This window comes from Callorhinus ursinus, unplaced genomic scaffold, assembly GCF_003265705.2.
Source record: "Callorhinus ursinus isolate GAN/ISIS: 27379988/994484 unplaced genomic scaffold, GSC_fseal_2.0 scaffold36, whole genome shotgun sequence".
Taxonomy (NCBI): domain Eukaryota; kingdom Metazoa; phylum Chordata; class Mammalia; order Carnivora; family Otariidae; genus Callorhinus; species Callorhinus ursinus.
In genome coordinates, this window is record NW_027397098.1 from 3,625,990 (window position 1) to 3,646,387 (window position 20,398).

General features: G+C 40.0%; 1 protein-coding gene across 6 annotated transcripts in view; it reads right to left on the minus strand.

The window, feature by feature from the left end:
- The window catches only part of PRPF18 (pre-mRNA processing factor 18), a 74,658-nt gene continuing 54,260 nt past the window's right edge, over positions 1–20,398 (minus strand). For all 6 annotated transcript variants that reach the window (XM_073879912.1, XM_073879910.1, XM_025853465.2 and 3 more), the window contains 5 exons: positions 19,072–19,140; positions 16,851–16,991; positions 16,649–16,720; positions 14,174–14,329; positions 1–1,352 (listed from right to left, as the gene is read on the minus strand). In XM_073879912.1, coding sequence (XP_073736013.1) covers positions 1,272–1,352; positions 14,174–14,329; positions 16,649–16,720; positions 16,851–16,991; positions 19,072–19,140 — 519 coding nt within the window. In that variant the 3' untranslated portion in view covers positions 1–1,271. The remainder of the gene's footprint in view (positions 1,353–14,173; positions 14,330–16,648; positions 16,721–16,850; positions 16,992–19,071; positions 19,141–20,398) is intronic.

A 20,398-nucleotide genomic window follows, 5' to 3' on the forward strand; every position in this document is an offset into this window, starting at 1 on the left:
TCATTTACCAGGCAGCACGCTAAGCATTTTATTTGACTTGACCACCACGGCGGCACGCTGAGGTGTACAGCCCCAGGCCTCGCGACCGTTTGCAGACGGGGCAAAAAGGAGGCAGAGAAGGCTGAGTGACGCCCAGGGTCTCACACTTGTGGGGGGAGAGCTGGGTCCTCCAGCTTGGCAGTGCTGACTCGGGAGCACCCCCTTACTGCTACCCGACACTGTCACTCCACCTGGGCAGGTCGGTTCCATTCACCCACCTTCCTCTATTAACTGAGGCTTCTCAACTTGCAGAGCGCAGCGATTCGTCACCATTATACGATTAGCTGCACAGGACACTGCGTGAGATTCAGAAGTCCTCATCTGGGCCAACTCAGACCCATGGCCTACTGTGTCAGGCAGTGACCAGAGTCCCGGCGCCTTGCTCCTATGCGCTGTGGCACAGGGCCGGGAGCGGCGGTCCACCGCAGGCCCTGCGACAGGGAGACTCACAGGCAGTCCTGGTCTGGGAAGAACCAGTGGTGTCACAACGTCCCCATCCTTGGCTGGCTTAACAATCCACTGCCCCACCTTGAACCTTGAGGCACTCGGCTTCCTTAATTTAAACTTCTGTTGGTATGATATACCATCTTTTTTGAACTGTGATTTCCTGTTAATTCTTCTGTCCCAAAGAGATGACAAATACTAAAATTTACACTCCTTAGAAGGTAAAAGCAAGCCTTGAAATGCAAGAAAAACACTTGCATTAACAGTAATTAACATTTACATTCCAATTCTACTGCAAGATGGCAAAAGTTCAGCAACATTTAAGGACTATAAAGTTTCATTAAATGGTTCCATATTTTTGTTGAAATATATAAAAATATTTTTTATAAATGCTACATAAAAGACAATGTGAAAATTACCATATTTTACAGAAAGAAATTAAGTCCATCCTCAAATGTTCCTTTTCACTCCTCTAACTGCCAGCTTGTAGGTCCAGAGAGAAGATGTCATTTTAGACCCCCTTCTGGGACAGTTGTCTCCACATTTAAATTCAAGGAAAAGTCTTCAGAACTTAATTTTTTGACTATTTAAAGTAAATGACACAAAAATCAGTTTGCAGCCAGATGTGATAGGAGAGCCAACACCGTTTCTTAAAACCGAGAGAGTAGAGTTAGGTAGAACTCAAACACAGGAAACCGCATTATTCTTCCCTCGTTCCTGTTGGGAATTCCAGAAGTCCATATAGCACGTCCACTTGTTTCTCGTTACTTAGACGCCATACACAGATTTCACAGTGCATTGTACTCCACACATTTTGATGGATCTGTAGGAAAATGCTTCTGGCAAATGGTCATTAACCTCTTCAATCCCTAAGAAAATAAGAATAAAGCCTGGTCATGATATAGCTGAACTATTCTGAATCGCCCTTCGCTTTACTCCCGGGTTTACCAATGTCCCCATGAGGATGTAGCAGTCCCCAGCAACACCACTCAGATGTACATGGAGAGAAATGTTTATTCACATGCACCCAAGGTACATACAACATAGAGCGAAACTGTCCACAGTAACAACAAAAGTCCTGGCAACAACCCAAATGTCCACGAGAGCAGAATATATGAATAAGCTTTAATATGCTCACCAGTGGAACATTTTACAGCAGTAAACATTAATTAACTAGAACTCCAGCAGGTTCCAACAGAGAGTGAAGCCCCAAGTGCCCAGCTTGAGCACCCACGCTAGGTACCCAGACAGCTGCTCTCCTGCGTATCTAGCAAGTGCTGCATATGTACCATCCTTGCGAGAACTGAGAAAAGAGCCACTCAAATCATCTTCTGTGTTCATGGGGGAATTCTGCTGATGAGCGATTCTGGTTGAGAACAACTGATATACATGCATCTTAGAAACAATGTTGAATGTAAAAAGCAAGTGGCAAAGGCCACATTAAGTATAATGTCATTCTAATAAAAGGGAAAATCAACTTTAAAGAGAATATATGGCTTATAAATACACACATAATGTGGTAGAATTACTTTTGAAAAAGCAAGGCAATGACAAATTCAGACTAACAGTTACTTCTGGGGTAGAGGAGGAAACAGTCAAGGATCTTCAGAATGTTCTAGTTCTTAAGCTGGGAACAGGTCTCTAGATAGGTTTTTTGTTTCTTTCCTAACTTACATATTACATATATTCTTTTCTATTACCAAATATTACATGATAAAATCATTCTAATGTAACCGTAAGAACACAATACAACATCCCAAACCTGACCTGGCTAATCCTTCAGAATTTAGTCGAAGGATCCCTGTACTGCTTCTCTTCTGTACCTTTGGCATCTGTCACCAGGCTCTGATTCTTTTCAGGCAACTACGACACACACAAATTCGGACCTTACAAATTTCAAGTGCTTTTATCTCTTCTGCAGCTTGGCCACTTCTTGGCCAATCTGTAACTTTGTAGCAACTTTCTAAATTGATGACAAGAACTGTCACTATTAGAACTCATCCGGTCTCTTTCAGCTCACCCTTCACAGACCCTTCTGTGATCTTTCAACATCCTTAGTTGGCATTTGGCTTTTAGTTATCCCTCTCTCATCCACCACTGGGCAAACATACCTCTTAAGTTATTATCCAAATTCACCAACAAGAGAGGGACAAGAGAGGAAACCTGCAGCATGCCACTACAGATCTCTCCAGAACAACTCTGGAAAAAGCTCTCCAGCAGCAGTGAATCCTACTAACTCTTTCGTCTACCAGTCTACAAACTTCTTTGTTGACAAGGAGACACTCTGCCCAGTGTTTTATTGCAATCTATATATAAACCACCACCACCAAGCACAGTGGCACTTAATTTTAATGACCCGCAAGGCATTATTTGGCACAAATTAGTTTAAGGTTTCTCACCTTGGGTTGGCAAACCTGAAGCCACCCAGTCCCTATCATAGTAACAAATGAAATCCTATCACAGGCCAAAGGCTGACTATGGTCAGAGCTCTACTGGATACGGAATATGAAATAGTATACAGCACACTGCCTGCTACTTAACTAGGATTCTCTCAGGATTCATTATCTTTCCTCAAAATGATACAATGAAATAGCATCGGCTCTTTAAACAAGAAAGAGCTTCAGGACCTAGCAGGAAAAGCAGTGTGTGGCTATCATTATACAAGGCAGTAACAGAAGGGCGTATCTGGAAGTTTGAGGAAGGGCAGAACGCAGCCTGAAAAGGTACACTGATGTAACGGGGACCTAAATCATCGTCAGGCATTTAGAACTCTTACTGCGTAATCACCTAAGTATGCAAACAATGCTTACTTACACTCAGGGAAATCACCAAAAGCAAAACAACAACCAAAAAAGTCCCTGCAAAACCTCTTTGGTGTCACAGTTAACTAAACACAAATACACATCCCTTCCAATATAAACTGAACTATAATCTAACACATTCGACATCCGAGGGTCATGATTTTCAAACATCTTAAAGTCCTTCATAGATCTGAAAAGTGTCCATTCTGCTACTTAAGAAGTAGGAGTGTGGAGGAAGGTTAGGTTTCAGCTGATTTCCAAGACGACCTCTGCAGGCAGTGCAAAGAGAGACCGTTTCCTCCGCCCTGCTCCTCATTCACGTGTTCTCGGCGCCCGCCTGAGGATGAAGACCCTTCCCTCTCACAGTCCCACTTCTCCCGCTGGGAGTTCTAACCATGTGTATGCAGACATGTGATTTGTAGCCACGGGGATATATGTGATGGCACTGGCCTGGCACCGGACATTTTCTGAACAAAGAGGTGAGAAGGAAGGGGGCTTGAGAAAGCCCGCCCCGACGAAAGGCAAGCAGCCTTAGTTGGCTGCAACACAGCAAGAATGATTATGAGCGAATACAAGGCCAACTGGTGTTCAGACTGCTGGAGGTGGTTTTCCCTGTAAGAAATGGAATCTTGGCTGTTGGATCCTCATAGGAGATATTTGTGATGCTTACTTAACCTCACTAAGCAGATTCTAGGATTTAAAAATAAATACCAGTATCCTGTCTGAAATCTCAGTTGCCAAAAGGTTGTGAAATTCAACAGTCTGAGTCATAAATAGTTACCATGAAACACTACAATTCATTTTTGCAGTAAGGACTCCTAGTACGCAGCACAAGTTTTTCAAGGGGCGTAATGTCAGGGCAGCATATGGTTATTTTCCAAATGGAAACAAATCTTTTCAATTAGATCTCCCGGGATTTCTGTTTCAGATTGCTTGAGGATGCTTAAGCCAGTAAGACAATGAACTGCTTGGCTTAACTTACTGCAAACAGCTTCTTAAAAACTGGTGCTTTTAAATGTAATTTTTATTGCCATGAAAGCAGTACATTTAAGAAATCTTTATTCAGGGGCTACAGTGTGCCAAGCACTGCTCTAGGCTGAGAATACAGGGAACAGAGCAGACAAAAATCCCCACACTCATTGAGATTATCTTCTAATGAGAGAACACAGTCAAGAAACAAAAGGAGTATGTAAAACACCTAATGTTAGATGATAAATGCTATGGCGAAAAATACAGCAGGGAAGGGGTGTGTGTGGACATAGGCGGTGGCCAGCAGAGCTCTGAGCGAGAGCGCATCATAATCGGATTCATATTTTAACTGCATTGCTCTGGGTGCTGTGCAGATACCGAAGAGGGGCAAGGACAGGGGGCGCCTGGCTGGCTCAGTCAGTAGAGCATGCGACTCTTGATCTCAGGGTTCTAAGTTCAAGCCCCACGTTGGGTGTAGAGATTACTTAAAAATAAAATCTTAAGGGGCGCCTGGGTGGCTCAGTCGTTAAGTGTCTGCCTTCGGCTCAGGTCATGATCCCAGGGTCCTGGGATCGAGCTCCGCATCGGGCTCCCTGCTCGGCGGGAAGCCTGCTTCTCCCTCTCCCACTCCCCCTGCTTGTGTTCCCTCTCTGTGTCTCTGTCAAATAAATAAAATCTTAAAATAAACAAATAAAATCTTTAAAAAAAAAAAAAAAAGAGCAAGGATAAAAGCTCAGAGTCCAGACAGGAGACGCTGCAGTAACTCAGGTGAAAGAGGCTGGTGGTTGAGCCCAGGTGGCGGCAGTGACGGTGTTGAGAAGGGGCCAGACCGCAGATATACTCTGCATATAGAACCTTCAAGGTTTGCCAACACACAGGTTATGGGCTAAGACAGGGAAACTATGCCATGTTTTGTGTATAATGTCATATATTAAATAATGTCAGTCCTCTGCCTCAGCCTTTCCAATCCCTAATTCTAGCACCCCAGAGGCAACCACTTTAAATCTCGTGTTTCTTCTGGTATTTACTGCCATCTTTCTAAATATTGAGACAGTGCTTGATTTTCCTTCTGTCTCAAAAGAATAGTCTGTACTGACTTCCTACTGTGAAAGCGGACATTTAATCCTCTTACACCACACCCACTGGCCCTTCACAGGCTCACACATGTAAAGGCGGTTCTCTTCCCCACCCTCCCCAATCACAATTCCTGGTGAAGGCAACATTCAGGATTTACTGCAGACAGTCTACACAAATATTATCCAAAGCAGAGCCACGTGGTATATTATGATATCCCCTTTCATATTTATCTGTTTATGGAGATACCACCAGTTCATTCTCCACCAGCAGACTACGCTCCATATGACCGAACGTAACAGGTAATTTATCTGTTCCATTTTTCTCCTGGAGCCCTCCATGTGTTCCAGAACAAATGAACTCCGGATCTCTTTGTGCTGCTACTACCCTAGAGCATCCCTTCACCTCCAACCTGGCAGTTCCTTTTGATCCACTCCTGTGCTGGATCTTGTTTCCTGGATCTTTTTCGTTTCTCTCCATCACCGTGGTGGAACATGTCCTCTGGTAGAGGCGATCTAACACAGTGGACTTCGGATTACCCAGGTTCAAGTCCTCATTCCACCACTTCCTAGCTCTGGAACCTTGGGAACTAACTTCTCCATGGCTCAGTTTCTCTACTTGGAAAACAGAGAAATTGTACCATCAACCTCATATTGTTGCTCTAAAGTGCTAAATAAAGTGAAGCACAGGGTGAGCACTATGTAAATGTTAGCTATAGTAATGATTCCAGAGGATATGTGAGAGGTCACAGTCTGAAGACATTCTGAGACTCGTCTGAAAATATCTTTAGCCTATATTAACACTTAACTGATAGTTCAGAGAAGAGTGTTAACTGAGTTGAAAATTATTTTCCTTGCTATGACACAGGTACTCTTCCAGTCTCCCAGCTTCCAGAACTGTTAATGAGAAGTACGATGGCATCTGAATTCCTGAGTCCCTGTAAATGACCTATTTCTTTTCTCCCAAAGCATTTAAGGTCTTTTTTTTTTTTTTTTTTGATCTTCGGCCTTCCAATATTTCATTATATCAGATCTTGATGTGAGAGCTTTCCTGTTCATTTGCTATGTATTCAGTGCTAGAATGCTTTTCATTCTAGACACTCATACCCTTCAGCTCTGGGAAGTTTTTCTGCATTCATCTTTACTTCCTACCCTCCAATTTCTCTGTTCGCTTCTTCCTGGAATCTGAATAGTGCAGATCTTTCTAGATGGACTCCCTCATTCTCTTATCCTTCTAACTCTTTTAACTTTTGAATTTCCGCTATAATGTTTAATTTGTAGGAGCTAATTTTGATTCTCTGTTCTTTGTGGCATACTGTTATTTCAAGGGTACAGCCTTAGCTAAGGATATTAAGCAAGCTTTTAACTGAAGGTTTGTTTTTTTTCCCCCGTTCCTTCTTTCTCTGAATTCCTTTTTTTCTATGGTTTGTGTCGCTTTCACATTGTAAACTTTCTCTAAAGGTCTGATGATCCTAGGTGAACATTCATATTTATGCATAAGGCACTGAAGAGTTAAGGGAAACTCCCTGAATGGAAAGGGTTTGTCAATGGAGCTGCTTCTGGGGACAATATGGCAGAAAGCTAGGTTTTTTGTTTTTTTTTTTTCATTGGAGGACTACTGAGTGTCAATAACTGCCTATCTTTTGAGTCAGTTCAAAGAGAAGAATCCTCTCAATTCCTGAGTGGGAAGGTAAAAACCCGGGTTCCAGCATCACAGGAACCAGGGCAGAATAGGACCTACAGGGCTCATTTGTCAATACATAGGCTCTCAGCTAAGTATACTGTTTTCACTACAGCATGCCACCCTTCCTGAACAGTACAAATCCCTCAGGAAGTTAACTAGCTTTTTGCTAGAGAAAGGCTCACTTGGGTAAGGGAGAAGGAACCTCTAGGGTACTTACCCTAAATTCTCAACCACTCCCTTGTTTTCAGCCCCATCCTATAGTCTGGCCTTTTAGAAGAGATGCCTAACAGCCCCACATCTTGATCCTTCCAGATTCTACCCAGTTTACATTAATGGCTCCTTAAGGACTCCTCCCCACACAAATTTAACCAAACTGATTATTTTTTTCATCAGTATGTTTCTAGAAAAATATATGCATTTAAATAAAAGTCTAATTGATGAGCTGTACACTTAAAAGTGATGAACACAGTAAATTCTGTGTATTTCACAACTTTCCAAAAATCTAATTGAAAGCGTTACAGAATATTTTAGATAAAGTATAAAAATATCAAATACAGATACAGTTTGGTGTATTATAGCATGTGATACAGAATACAAATTCTACATAATGAACATTGCTTATACCCAGATAAATCAATGAACCACAACATCAACTTGCATCCACTAAAAAACTACCAATTATTATTGCAGAAAACAGTAACTTTTTAAAACCGAACTAAACTACAATCACAATTCTTTCGCTAGACTTGCCTTTTATAAACTCTCATTAGTTACTAGGACTTGATGATTTTGTTGTTCTTAAGTAATCTTTGTATTGAAATATAAAGAAGACATTTCATCACATCAATTACTTCTGTCCCTGTCACTAGTCTACACTCTAAGAACAAAGTCTTGAAAATGAAAGTACAGATCTGTCTAGTGATACAGCCCAAGAATGTGAAGAGTAAGAGATTAGCTGAGTGACTTTTTTTTTAATTTTATTATGTTAGTCACCATACGTACAGTACATCATTAGTTTTTGATGTAGTGTTCTATGAGTGACATTTTCTACCTAGCTATTTAAAATTCTGTCAGTGAGCTGCCAAAGTTCTAATAAAGGAATGAATTAACATGACGCAAGAATTAATCCTGACTTTGGACTGAAGGAATACTCAGCTGACCTGAAACAGAATATTCAAAGAACGTGTGCTTAATAATGCAAAGTTAATTTCCACAATTTCAACTAACACCCACAGTTAGGCATAAAATAAAAGGCCCATTCCTTCAAAAACTGTCTACAGGAATTCTTTTCACCCAAGACCATTAAAATTGCATTCATCTAAATAACTCATTCTAGCCTTTTAAATAACTTATCTGGATCTTGCTACTTGGGATGATGTAAAGTCCCACTGCAAGTATCTCAAAAGTATAAGAATTTTCAGTATCTGTAGAACTTAATGGACACTTAAGCAAAACCGGTAACTCAGGACTAACTCAGTCTGCCTTTATTGTTTATGGTAAGAAACAGCTGCATTCATTTTTCCACTTGTCTGAATGCTTCAAGAGAATGTATTTCTAAGGGCGCCTGGGTGGCTCAGTCGTTAATTGTCTGCCTTCTGCTCAGGTCATGATCCCTGGGTCCTGGGATCGAGTCCCGCATCTGGCTCCCTGCTCAGTGGGAAGCCTGCTTCTCCCTTTCCCTCTGCCCGCGCCCCCCTCCCCCCCGCTTATGTTCTCTCTCACTGTGTCTCTGTCAAATAAATAAAATCTTTAAAAAAAGAAAGAAAAGAAACAACGTATTTCTAGCTCATAGGCTCGTTGTTTCACAGAAAGTAACAAAGCACAATCACAAGTGAGGATTCCATTTTGAAAACAGCACTTGCCTGCTTAGCTAATTAGCTAAGTTAGGATTTATACTAAGTGACCCATCTGGGAGACTTCCTTTATTTGATTACCAGGCTTTCCCAGTGCAGGGTGACCTTTTTTTCAAGCATGTAGTTGAGAAATAGATTTAGTACCCCAACTTAAATGTCTGTTTACTATCAGTTCAGCTGTCAGCTGAAAAAGAAACATGCACTGCTTAAATCAGCATTCCCCAAAATGTGTTTCTACTGAACACTGGTATTCTGTGATATTAAAAGGTGATGTATATGATTGATAAATGCTAGCAGTAATTTTCTCTAAAAATTTAATATGGCAGAAAGTATTAAATGGGTAAACAGTATGTTATCAAGCAATAACCTGCCTTTAAGAAAGGGTGGATCATAGCCAAGAATGCCAGGAGGTAACATGAAGCCACATGACCCACAAATGTGACATATACTTCGATGCTTAGGGAATGTTTACCAGCTAACCATGAGACTGTATATTCAACATATGGATCAAGTTGTGACCACTCAGTGCAGTGACTAAAGTGTCTGTTTTACCATTTGGGGCAATACATGAATATATTATAAATTTACAAATGCTCCATGAACAAATAAATTTGGCAAATGCTAGTATATATGCCAAAACCTGAAATACAGATTGAAATAACTAAGAGAAAATGTTGGGATTTACTAGAGAATTTAGTAACTTAGATTACTGAAAACAACAACTTGTCAGAGCAGACTGTTATGGGACATTTGCCTTTTATAATAGTGCAACTCTAAGAAAAATTATTCAGAATGAATATTACTCCTTAATCATCTAATCCCCCCAAAAATCTGTTGTAACACAGTACACAGATTAACCTAGATATATCAGGGACGTTTCAGCAGGAAACAAAGAGCATACTCAAACTCAAAAACTTGATGGTAGTAATTCCAAGAACTTCACGAAGACATGGGATGGGCGGGACATGGGACCAACAGGAGACAGTCTAGTGCCCCAGAGCTAGCAATACTGAGAAGCAGTACCCAGCCTGTGCTCTGAGGGGCAAGGAAGGGGGGAGGGGTAGTTAACCGAAGCCCAGAGATGGTAACTGTATGCAGACAGCCATCTGGGAGAAGCTATGGCCTCCGACAGGAGGTGCCATCAACCCTTAGTGACCTCACAGGGAGGAAGGTAAGGAAATAAATACCCCAAACCTACACAACGCCTTCCCGTCCCTCTCACTGCCTACCCCAATCGGAACCAAAAGGCAAGGGAGCCTGTCAATAGTGTTCATAAAAGCCAGGTTTTGGGGGCACAGGACAAGGTGAGGAAGAGTGGAGAGTGGACCTGCCAAGCAAACAGCCACCTGAGGTGCATTTCAGCTTTTCCTCCTTCTCATCTTTACAGACAAGAATGCCCAAGACGTGAACCTTTTCAAGAGAGGTCTTTAAATGACTCAATTATAAAGTCTCATCAATAACCAAGAGCTTACTATAATCTGTATAAAAGAAGCTTTACCCAAATCTGGGCCAAAGGTTACAATCTGTATTTGGCAAACAAAGTTCTTGAAGTTACTAATACCATTTTAAATCTAACCGCAGATTTGAGGCTAGCTAATAAACTATACAACTTTTCTTTGATCTGCATGGTGAAAAAACCCTCCCTATGGTGTGTTTAATTTTTGTGAGTGAGAGAACACTTCAAATAACTTTCACAGTTTAAATTCTATAGAGGTTTGCATAAAACCCGAAGATGAAATCATGGTACAATAAAATAGCCTCTTGAATTGTTTTCAACCATATTTCCTAACACAGACATTTCTCACCAGGATCTTTAAATAATTATTCCATACATCCAAGATTCCATTAAATGATGTCCAAGAAGAGGCAAAATTAACCTATAGGTTCTTTCTGATGGCAAGAGGACTTGGGCTGGGAAAAGGCATGAACAAACTTCGGCGGTGCCGTTAGAAGCATTCTGTATCTAGATGTTGTTCTCTGTCTTGGTAAATTATGTCACATACCAAGAATCACTGGGCTGTACAATGAAGAGGAGCACACCTCACACACCCACCGCCTTTTAGAGGTCTACTGTATCTCAATTTAGTAAGACAGTTACCCTACTGAAGGACTTCCATGATTACCTACTCAGCCAATATCTTAAGGAAGAAAATGTGTGGGTCAGGCAGTTACCAGAGGTCAGCAAACTAGGGTCCACAGGCCACACGCTTCTTTCCTAAGTGGAGCTTTCCTGGAACGCAGCCACCAGCTGCTTTCACACCCCAGCTGTGGGGTCCAAGAGGTGCAAAAGACACCTGGGAAACGCAAAGCCTCAAGTATTTTCTATCTTACCCTTTAAGACAAGTTTGTCAACCCCTGACTTAATCTTCAAATAATATATTTAACAGGCGAAGGACTCAAAAGACAAATTACTCCGTTCATCGCCATCAAGAATTTCATAAAACTCTCACGTGGGGATGGCAGTGTTCTTTGGCCTTGAGCTGATCAGCACCACAGGTTTATGTTAAGACATAAAAAAAACCCAGCATTTTATTTGTCCTTATACAATGCTAATTTAATTTGGTGTCACTGTTTTAAAATAAAATACTTTTTTTTTTTTTAGAAAAAATTAAGATATTTGGCATATTAAAAAAAAAAAAAAAAAAGGTGGAAGATCAAGCAACACTGACCCCTCCCTATCCCTCCAAGGGAACAACGAGTTGAAGTGACTCCAGCACCAGTGAGGGTTAAACATCAGCTGACCCCTCCCACTAGCCTTCATCATCCCCTGTTATGACAGAGTTGAGACAAAATGAAATACTGCTTCGATTTTGCCTATATGAAAAGTAGGAAAACAAAAGACAGAGGGTCAAGTGTTTCTAACCGCTCAGCTCACTTACTACTGTCATGGGCATGTGAGTTTGCAACCTTAGGTTTAAGCAATGGCCCCAAGGGAAAATGGCAGAGCAGAATGAAAGATACCGAGGAGCAAAAAGGGCAATAGTTAACGTGATGCTTGCAAACATCAAGTGGCAGGGATCTCCCCTCACATCTTCCCAGTGGCCTTACTCCTGTCTCAGGGCACTTCTGTTAAAAAGCTTTGTCCTATTTTTGCAACCTCTTGTGAGTCTATCTGTAATTATTCTAAAAATAAACGTTTAATAAAAAGAAAACTATTGTTTCCTTACACTGATTAAAAACATGCCTTCCTTCCCATACCTTAACTGATCCTTAACTATAGGACAAATTGACTCCCTTTTCTGCCAGAAAGTTCCACCATTATCTACAGCTCTCTTGCCCAGATCCCCAACAGTCTCCTTTCTCAAAGAACTACAAAAGTAACAAGACTTTCACATTTCTTGTCCTATACAATATTCATTCAATCAGCAAATATTTATGGAGCACCCACTTTTGACTAAGGTACTGTTCTAGACTCTGGGTATGTAACAGTGAACTATGTTCTTGCCTCGTGGAACCTACAATTAAATTATTATGTCTAATAATGTAGCATAAGCTACCATTAGACTCTGTAGCAGCCATATCATAATATCAATTTTATTGCATGTATAGCTTACTAAATTCCCTAATCCTTTCTCATATATACACTGCTCAGACTGTATAGTCAAGCAAGCAGGTCACTGGATCCAAATGTTTTTTATGGTCATCCTTGCTAAATATTATTTTTTTTAGAATCTGTTCTTTCCGTCAGTCTGTCAAGAACTTTTGGAATGCCAATGTCTTTTCTACCTTAACACACACCCTACCCTTGTCCGTAAATCTGATAAATAAACCTCTCTGTAGAGTCAACCAAATCAGTCATTAAAATGTTTAACAGGACAATACTGAGGTAACTAAGAACCCCATGACATCTCACTAGCATCCACCTAGACATGGATCCATTATTCAGTCTCCTGCGGCATCCCGCACTCAACCTGCTATGAGTCCACCTGACTGCAGTATCATATTAACATCTGTCCACAAGAAAATTACTGGGTTCAAGTCAAACACCCTCCTAAAGGTTAGTTACTTACCAATTTTCCCTCATCATCTTGGGGGGAAAAGGAGGATTTTTTTTAAATGGGAAGGGAACAGTTAAAAAGGAAGACCAATGGAAGAATAGGTCATTATACAGCTTCTAAAAATAAATCAGAAATCTTTAAAAATGTTAGATATATTTTTAAGAAGAAAATCAGTTTGAGCGGAAGTGGAAATCGTGCCATTCCTGAAAAGCAAAAACCTGTTTTTGAGACAATTTATGTTGTTATATGGACTTTACAGACACACTGGCTTTCGCCATGGTACAGTTGAACACAATTAGCGAATTTAATCTTTGGAAACTGTTTTCTATTGTTAAAGCCAAACGACTTTCCCCACCACCCCAACCCCCTGCTGAAATAAACTTTTTGCCTTCAATACAGTCACTGCTGGTTATTAAAAAAACGGAAAGGTCTTTGAATTTCAACAAGTATATCTGAACTCTATAAATTCTACAATTCATATTAGGGAGTCAAGCTGAACTATTTGAAAATGCTAATATATATGAATAAGGCATAAAGCATGAAGCACAAGTTAATCTTCAGCACTTGGGATTGAAATCACATAACAAGATAATTCATGAATATGGTAATAATTGCTCTCTGGCACAAAACCTGAAAGCACGTTATGCATTCTAAGCAAATTTTACATTTTAAGTAAACTTCCTGAGTATCATCTTCAAACTTTAGAATTAACATCTGGCACAAGTCATTGGACACAATCCGGGATTTTTGACAATTTGGCAAAAGTGGCATTAACAGTTGACGTTTTTCCCCCCAACTAAGGAGAAAAGTTTTACCCAACAGAAACAAGTTTATGTGAGGCACAGAGAACCATAAGAAAATAAACTTAAACCTTTAGCCCTGTTTGTGTCAAGAAGGGTCATTAAATGTTACTGAAAAATAATTTTATTCATTAAAGCCAGATTTTTACTACTCATACCTTCTTTTTAACCCAGTAGATGTTAAATCTATCTGGAAAATAACAAAATGAGATTTACTGCTAAATAGTCTAAATTTGTCCTTCACCAAACTTCCAAAGCCAACTGAAATAGCATTATTTCAATGCTGACGTAATTAAAGCACAACACCTCACCCTGTCTGGTGTCATATATGAAACTTACAAGGTTTCTATTTTATTCCGTGGAGAGGTCTTAAACATAAGTACTTAAAAGTGGACCTGTGTTCTATCATATATCCAATTTGCTATAATTCTTCTCCTGCTCTCAAAATTGACAGTTTGGGAATTGTAGAATGTTAACCTCCAGAGCAATTTCTTTCCCTCCCAATTGCTTACCTGAATATATTTCCGCTGTGTCTCATCATTTAAAACATGTGCAACATGCTTAGAAAAAATCTTTTCTCTGCCAGTTCTGGCATGGATACCAACCATGGTGACACCTATGGGCCAAGGGGCATTTCCAATGGCCATCTGAAGATAAGCATCATTAGCCTAAAAAGAAAAGTTTAAGAGATTAGAAAAGGAAATACTGGGTTGGTCCCAATTTGTGAAGTATTTCCCAGCCCTTTATGACATAATTTTCATCCATCTCTTGAGCATGTTGAAAGTATTACCGTTCCCATTATTCAAACAAAAGAAATTAAAATATGAGGTGATGGACTGCCCTGCCCAAGTCCATGGAAAACCAGAAACCAAAGCTAATCCTGTGAGTAAAAAGACAAACATTCCTTTGTAGCCTTTGTGCACTGGCAACTAACACATTTCAGATCTGGAATTACCAGGCAGGTAATTTGATGCACTGACAGAAACTCTAGTTTGGGTCTCCTCTAGACCCAGTCTTCTCCGCAGGTGGTCACACGCTGAAGATGGAGGCTAACTGGTTCTTCAGAATCCAACCTGCAACTATGTCTACTGTGTGCACAGCCCTGCAGGCCTCTGAAAGCAGTGGGGGCTCTGTGAGCTGGGACTATCATACAGGGTCCACAGCAGAGGTGTAAACAGATTAAATACTAACCCTCGAGCCGAATAGTTACAGGATGAGATCGTTTCACTTTGGCCCCTCTACACCTCCCACCTGCCAATAACGTTAAAAGAAAAGCTACAGAATGTAAGGAGAGAACCCGCTGAAGAAATGGCTTTTTTTCTAAACCAAGTCTGGCTACCTAGAAGGAAAAAAAGGAGAATAAAATAGAAATCAAGTAAATTCTGAAAGACCCCTAGGGTTTCAGGGAGGTTCATACAGTCAGGTCTCGAGGAGATTTTAGTTTTGAAAACCAAAGACCTATGTGATTGATATGCAGAGTTGATTTTAAAAATCAGGTACTACAAATAGGCTAACTGGAAGATCATTTCTACCCTGAACACAAATTTGAATTTGCCCTACTCAGTTTTATAAAGTTTAATTTTAAAGAACATGTTACACACTTTTATCACAGATTCTGACTTGTATCACTCTTCACACTGGATATTAACTGATAAAATGTCCAATATTTAGTTCCCCCAAATTTCTAAGGAAAGCTGCCCAAACAGGTTATTAAAGTTTCTTGGTTCTTCAGTTTACATAAAATAAACTTTCACATGCCTCTCAAATATGAAAATGCAAAAAGTAACAAAAGGGAAGGCATGCTCACTAGTTGGCAAGTGATTTGCTTTCTTTCTGCAGTAACAGTGATCTTATCCATCCATTCCGAGGCAACCGTCCTTACTAAGTACCATGCATCTACTAGAAACTATAAAGGCATAAAATTTATAGGCACAAAACAAAAACATTCCCTTTGATAAAACAAACTGGCTCTCCAACAGAGCGAGTAAAATCACTACATTCGCCTCATGAGCACGAGGCTCCAGCCCCCACATGTGCTAGCCCACCCTCTGCTTGAGTACAGAAACTCCAACCGCAGGAGTAAGCACTGGCACCCCCACTTTTCTGCCAGAGGCCCACCTACTACTCTGGAATGGTCAGTAGAACTGTTGGCTGAAACTCCCTCCTCCTCACTCCTGAGAGGCACTGCCACTAGAAGCTTCCCTCTTGAGACTCTGCTGATGGGCCAGACGCAGGGGCACATTTCCAATCCCCACTACTGGTACGGCAGGCATTCTTTTTACGTTCCCTGCACCAACTGACAGCCTCCCACTCCCCTTTCTGAACTCCACTCCAGGAGCGCTGGGCCACGGGAAGCTCTTTCCTCCTGCCGCAGCCTCGAGCCCATTCGGGATCAAAGACACTGGGGCAAGGGGAAAAGTCTTCCCTAACAAGGGGTCTGCTATTGCTGTTCTGAAATGGGAGGGATGAATTCTGGCGGCCTTACTTGGAACATTTTCTTATACAAGTATAAAGGGTGGTTAAATTCCATTGTATCATTAGTACAATAATTTAACTGTATTACAGATTAGGTAGGCTTTTATAGCTGGAGTGGGAAACTAATCTACATAACATCGTTTCTATGGGAAAATTTGTTCCAAGCCATAATCTTGAATAATCTTTGAAATCCAATCCCATTCATGAAATGAACATTGCCTATAGCCAGTTCATACTCTGAAGAATCTTCACACCTACCTTAAAAATGACTAAAAAACCAATGTGGTCAGAAAAGTTTATTATCAATGCCTAATAAGAAAGCTGACAATGAATTAGATAAAAGGTTTTGGGTTTGTTTTTTTTTTTTTTTTTTTTTTTTTTACTACTAATTCATTTCACATTTATGCTTCAAGCTCCTATGTAAAATACTCCCACACCAAATGAAGGTATTATGCACATACAACCTAGATAAGCTCATAACCATGATACTGATGCCCAACATGGTAATGTACCTTTACATATTCTCTCTGCAACATGAATTTAATAATATCTGTTATGGATTCTTTAATATCAGCAGGAAGATTCTGGAAAAGAAAAAAAAGCATTAACTATTTTTGGAAGCTACTGTGTATAATTACAGACTGCCATTTATTCAAACTTTATATATTCTTTTTTTTAATCAGTTATGTAACAGCATTTTTCGAGGAACCTTACCCTTTTCCGTAGCTTTCTGAAAAGGGGTCTGAGATAGGACTCAGTCTGTTTTTGAGTAGCACTGTTCAGTTTGCCCTGCACACTGCGCTTCACATAATCTTCTCTGGCATTCAGTTCTTTAGCCCAAACACCAAGAAGAAACTGTTGAAAGAATGGGTAAATTTAGACTACGATGCCACCCAGTGGTTCAAAAGGTTTAAAAGTTCTCTAACTCACAAACAATATATATTTAAATTAAATTTTTTTCTAATTAAAATAGCATCAATATCTAATGAACTATTTCTTATTTTGTCATACACAACATATATATTTTGTAGTGCTTTTGGCAAGTCACAAACTTCCCTATTCTATGTATGTATGTATTCCTAGTTCAAAGATAATCAATTTCCCCCTAACAAGAACTATCAAATTTCATATTTCATAGGTAACTTTGACAGAAATAAACTTTCACTCGTATTTCTACTAAAATTCAACCCACCTAGACTTATTTGCCATAATACCATATGTGCTGTGATAATTAATCCTCCAAGTATGATGTTGTAATACAGGCATACCCCATGGACACTGCAGGATTGGTTCCACACCACCGCATTAATAAAGCAAGTTCACAATAAAGTCAAGTGAATTTTTTAGTTTCCTAATGCACATAAAGTTATGTTTACACTATAATGTAGTCTATTAAGTATAGGACATTACATCTAAAAAAAAAAACCATATATATACCTTAATTAAAAAATACTTTATTGCTGGGGTGCCTGGGTGGTTCAGTCGGTTAAGCATCCGACTCTTGATTTCAGCTCAGGTCTGTTCTCAGGGTCATGAGAGTGAGCCCCCGCATCGGGCTCTGCGCTGGGCACGGAGCCTACTTGAGATTCTCTCTCTTCCTCTCCCCCTCCCCCCTTAAAATTTAAATACATTATTGCTAAAACAGGCTCATCATCATCTGAGCTCTCATGTCCTAATCACTGATCACAATTAACCATGACAAATACAGTAACAAAGAAAAAGTTTGAAATATTGCAAGAATCACCAAAATGTGACAGAGACACAAAGTGAACAAATTCTGTTGGAAAAACAGTGCTGATACACTTGCTCCACACGTGGCCGCCACAAACCATCCATTTGTAAAAACTACAACAACAAAAACCCCAAAACAACAACAAAAAACCACCGAAGAAAACAGCATTATCTGCAAAGCACAATAAAACCAAGCACTATAAAACAGGGTACGCCTCTATTTGGACTTTCTGCTTTTGTAGTAGAGATGATGATTTAATTAAATATTCCCAATAAAACACCTGACCAAAGGAGAAAGAAGGAAAACAAAGAACAGAAATAAACTATAACCCCTCCATCCAGCCCTGGAAAGCCACCCTAGTGCCCCTTGGGTTTAAATGCATCAAGAGCATGGTTTCTAGAGGCAGGTACACAGGGAAGGTGGCAGAGGACATACCCCCCCTAGTGGCATTACCTATGGGTAGCCTCTATAAAGATAGGCTGTCACTCAGAAAGGAAAATTCTAGTTCACACTAGTTCCCACGCCTATCTAATTCCATGCCATATCCTCAATAGACTGAGAATCTTGACGACTAATATGTTGTATTGTTAATACAAGTAAAAGCACTTCTTGCATTTTAATCTCTTGGCCTGAACACAAATAGTTTGTGAATAAGTGCTAAAATGAATCTGGCATTTGCACACACTCTACCTAAACCAGTAAAGTAAGAAATGCTGAGGAGCAAGATGGATTGAGCTCATCAGAGCAGGAATATGCAGCTATCTGTAGGACTGAAAAAATGAACAGTCTCTGAAAGGTTGCTGATGGGTTTGCTTTTTTTCACTGCCAAGGTCTTCCCACCTCCTTCCTCTCTTTACTGTCATCACCACTCATAAAAGCTTCTGGAACACTCGCCTCACTGCACTCCCTCCTGGAGTGTTTTTAAAAAAAATTTTGAACTCCCCCAACTTCTTGTTCATTCCACTGCTTTGATTCTGCGTGTTTACATTAACAAGTCAGTTTTAAAGTGCAGCAGTGAAGTAAATATACGTCTCCTTTGATTAACTTCTATATCCCAGTGCACAGCAATATCATAAACTGTATATGTGCAAAACGTGTTTACTGAGGGATTCCCTTTCCAGTCCTTAACCCTTAAATCATCCAAAAATTCAACAACAGTTTTTAACCAACCCAAATGTCCTTTCCTAGACTAAAAGCACATACCTTAAGGAACTTGGTAATGATATCCATGTCCTTATGATCATCGCCTTTTCCTAAAGATTCTCCCAATGCCTGCAGAAAAACAATGCTTCTGTTCATTAGTAAAGACCAACAGCTGAATAGACGTTCTCAACACCAGTCTGAACAGGGACCTTTATTACATATACTAATTTCTATTTTTAAAAAACCTAAAGGAATTTCTAGGTAAGTTAAAAAACAAGAAAACACTGATTTGTCAGTGAAATTTAGAGAGCAAGGTATCGTTTATAAATCAAAAGACAAAAAAAGGGGGCTTAGGGAACTAATGGGTAGACTTCTTTGTAAGGGAACAGAAACGTTCTAGAATTAGGTCGTGATGATGGCTGCATCAACCTGCGAATATACTAAAAACCAGTGAATTGTATATTTTAAATGGGTAAGCTGTAAAGTTTGTAAATATCTCAATAAAGCTATTTAAGAAAAAAGAAAGCCCAGAAATGGTTGCTCACACTATTTCTGTCAAATTTAGGGTTCCAAGAAAGGTGCTGGGGGTGGTAGGAGAAGAGGCACAATTAAAACAACTATGATCTCACGAAGAGTGCAGCCAGGAATGAAAAGAAAAATAACAGTTTATGTTTATTAAGCAGAAGCTTTCAACTAAGCCATAATTTCTGCTTGAGCTAGATATTTAGATAGCACAACACAGCTTTTTAATTAGGATTACATGTATCACTCCATATTCAACACGTTGGCAAAAATTAAAAAGCAAGATACTGCCAAGTGTTGGCAGGGCTGTGGGAGTAAAAGTCTTGCCCACCCTCCTGATGGGGGTGTAGACTGGTACAGCCATTCCAGACAGCAACGTGACAGAACCTGGACAAGTTACACATATATAAATCCAGCCATCCTGCTGAGTCCACAGGGGTTACATACAAGACTATTCATCACAAAGCTGTCTGTAGTAATAGGGAGCTGGGAGCAATCCAGCTCTCATTACAAGGCAACAAAAAGTAAAAGGCAGTGAATGCCACAAAATATGAAATGCTATGCAGCAGTTAAAAATCAATGGTTCAGATATACATAAAGCATCAAGGACGGATATTAAATACAGTTCCAAGTGGAAAAAAGAAATGTAAAAAAAAAATTCACAGTATAGTATCATTTATGTACATTAAAAACACAAGCATACAAAATACTACTGGTTTTACAAGACCACCAACAAATAAGAGGATGCACATCAAATATATCAGAATGTGAGTGGAGAAAGAGTAAAGAGGGAGTGAATAGGGGCGCCTGGGCGGCTCAGTCATTAAGCGTCTGCCTTCGGCTCAGGTCATGATCCCGGGGTCCT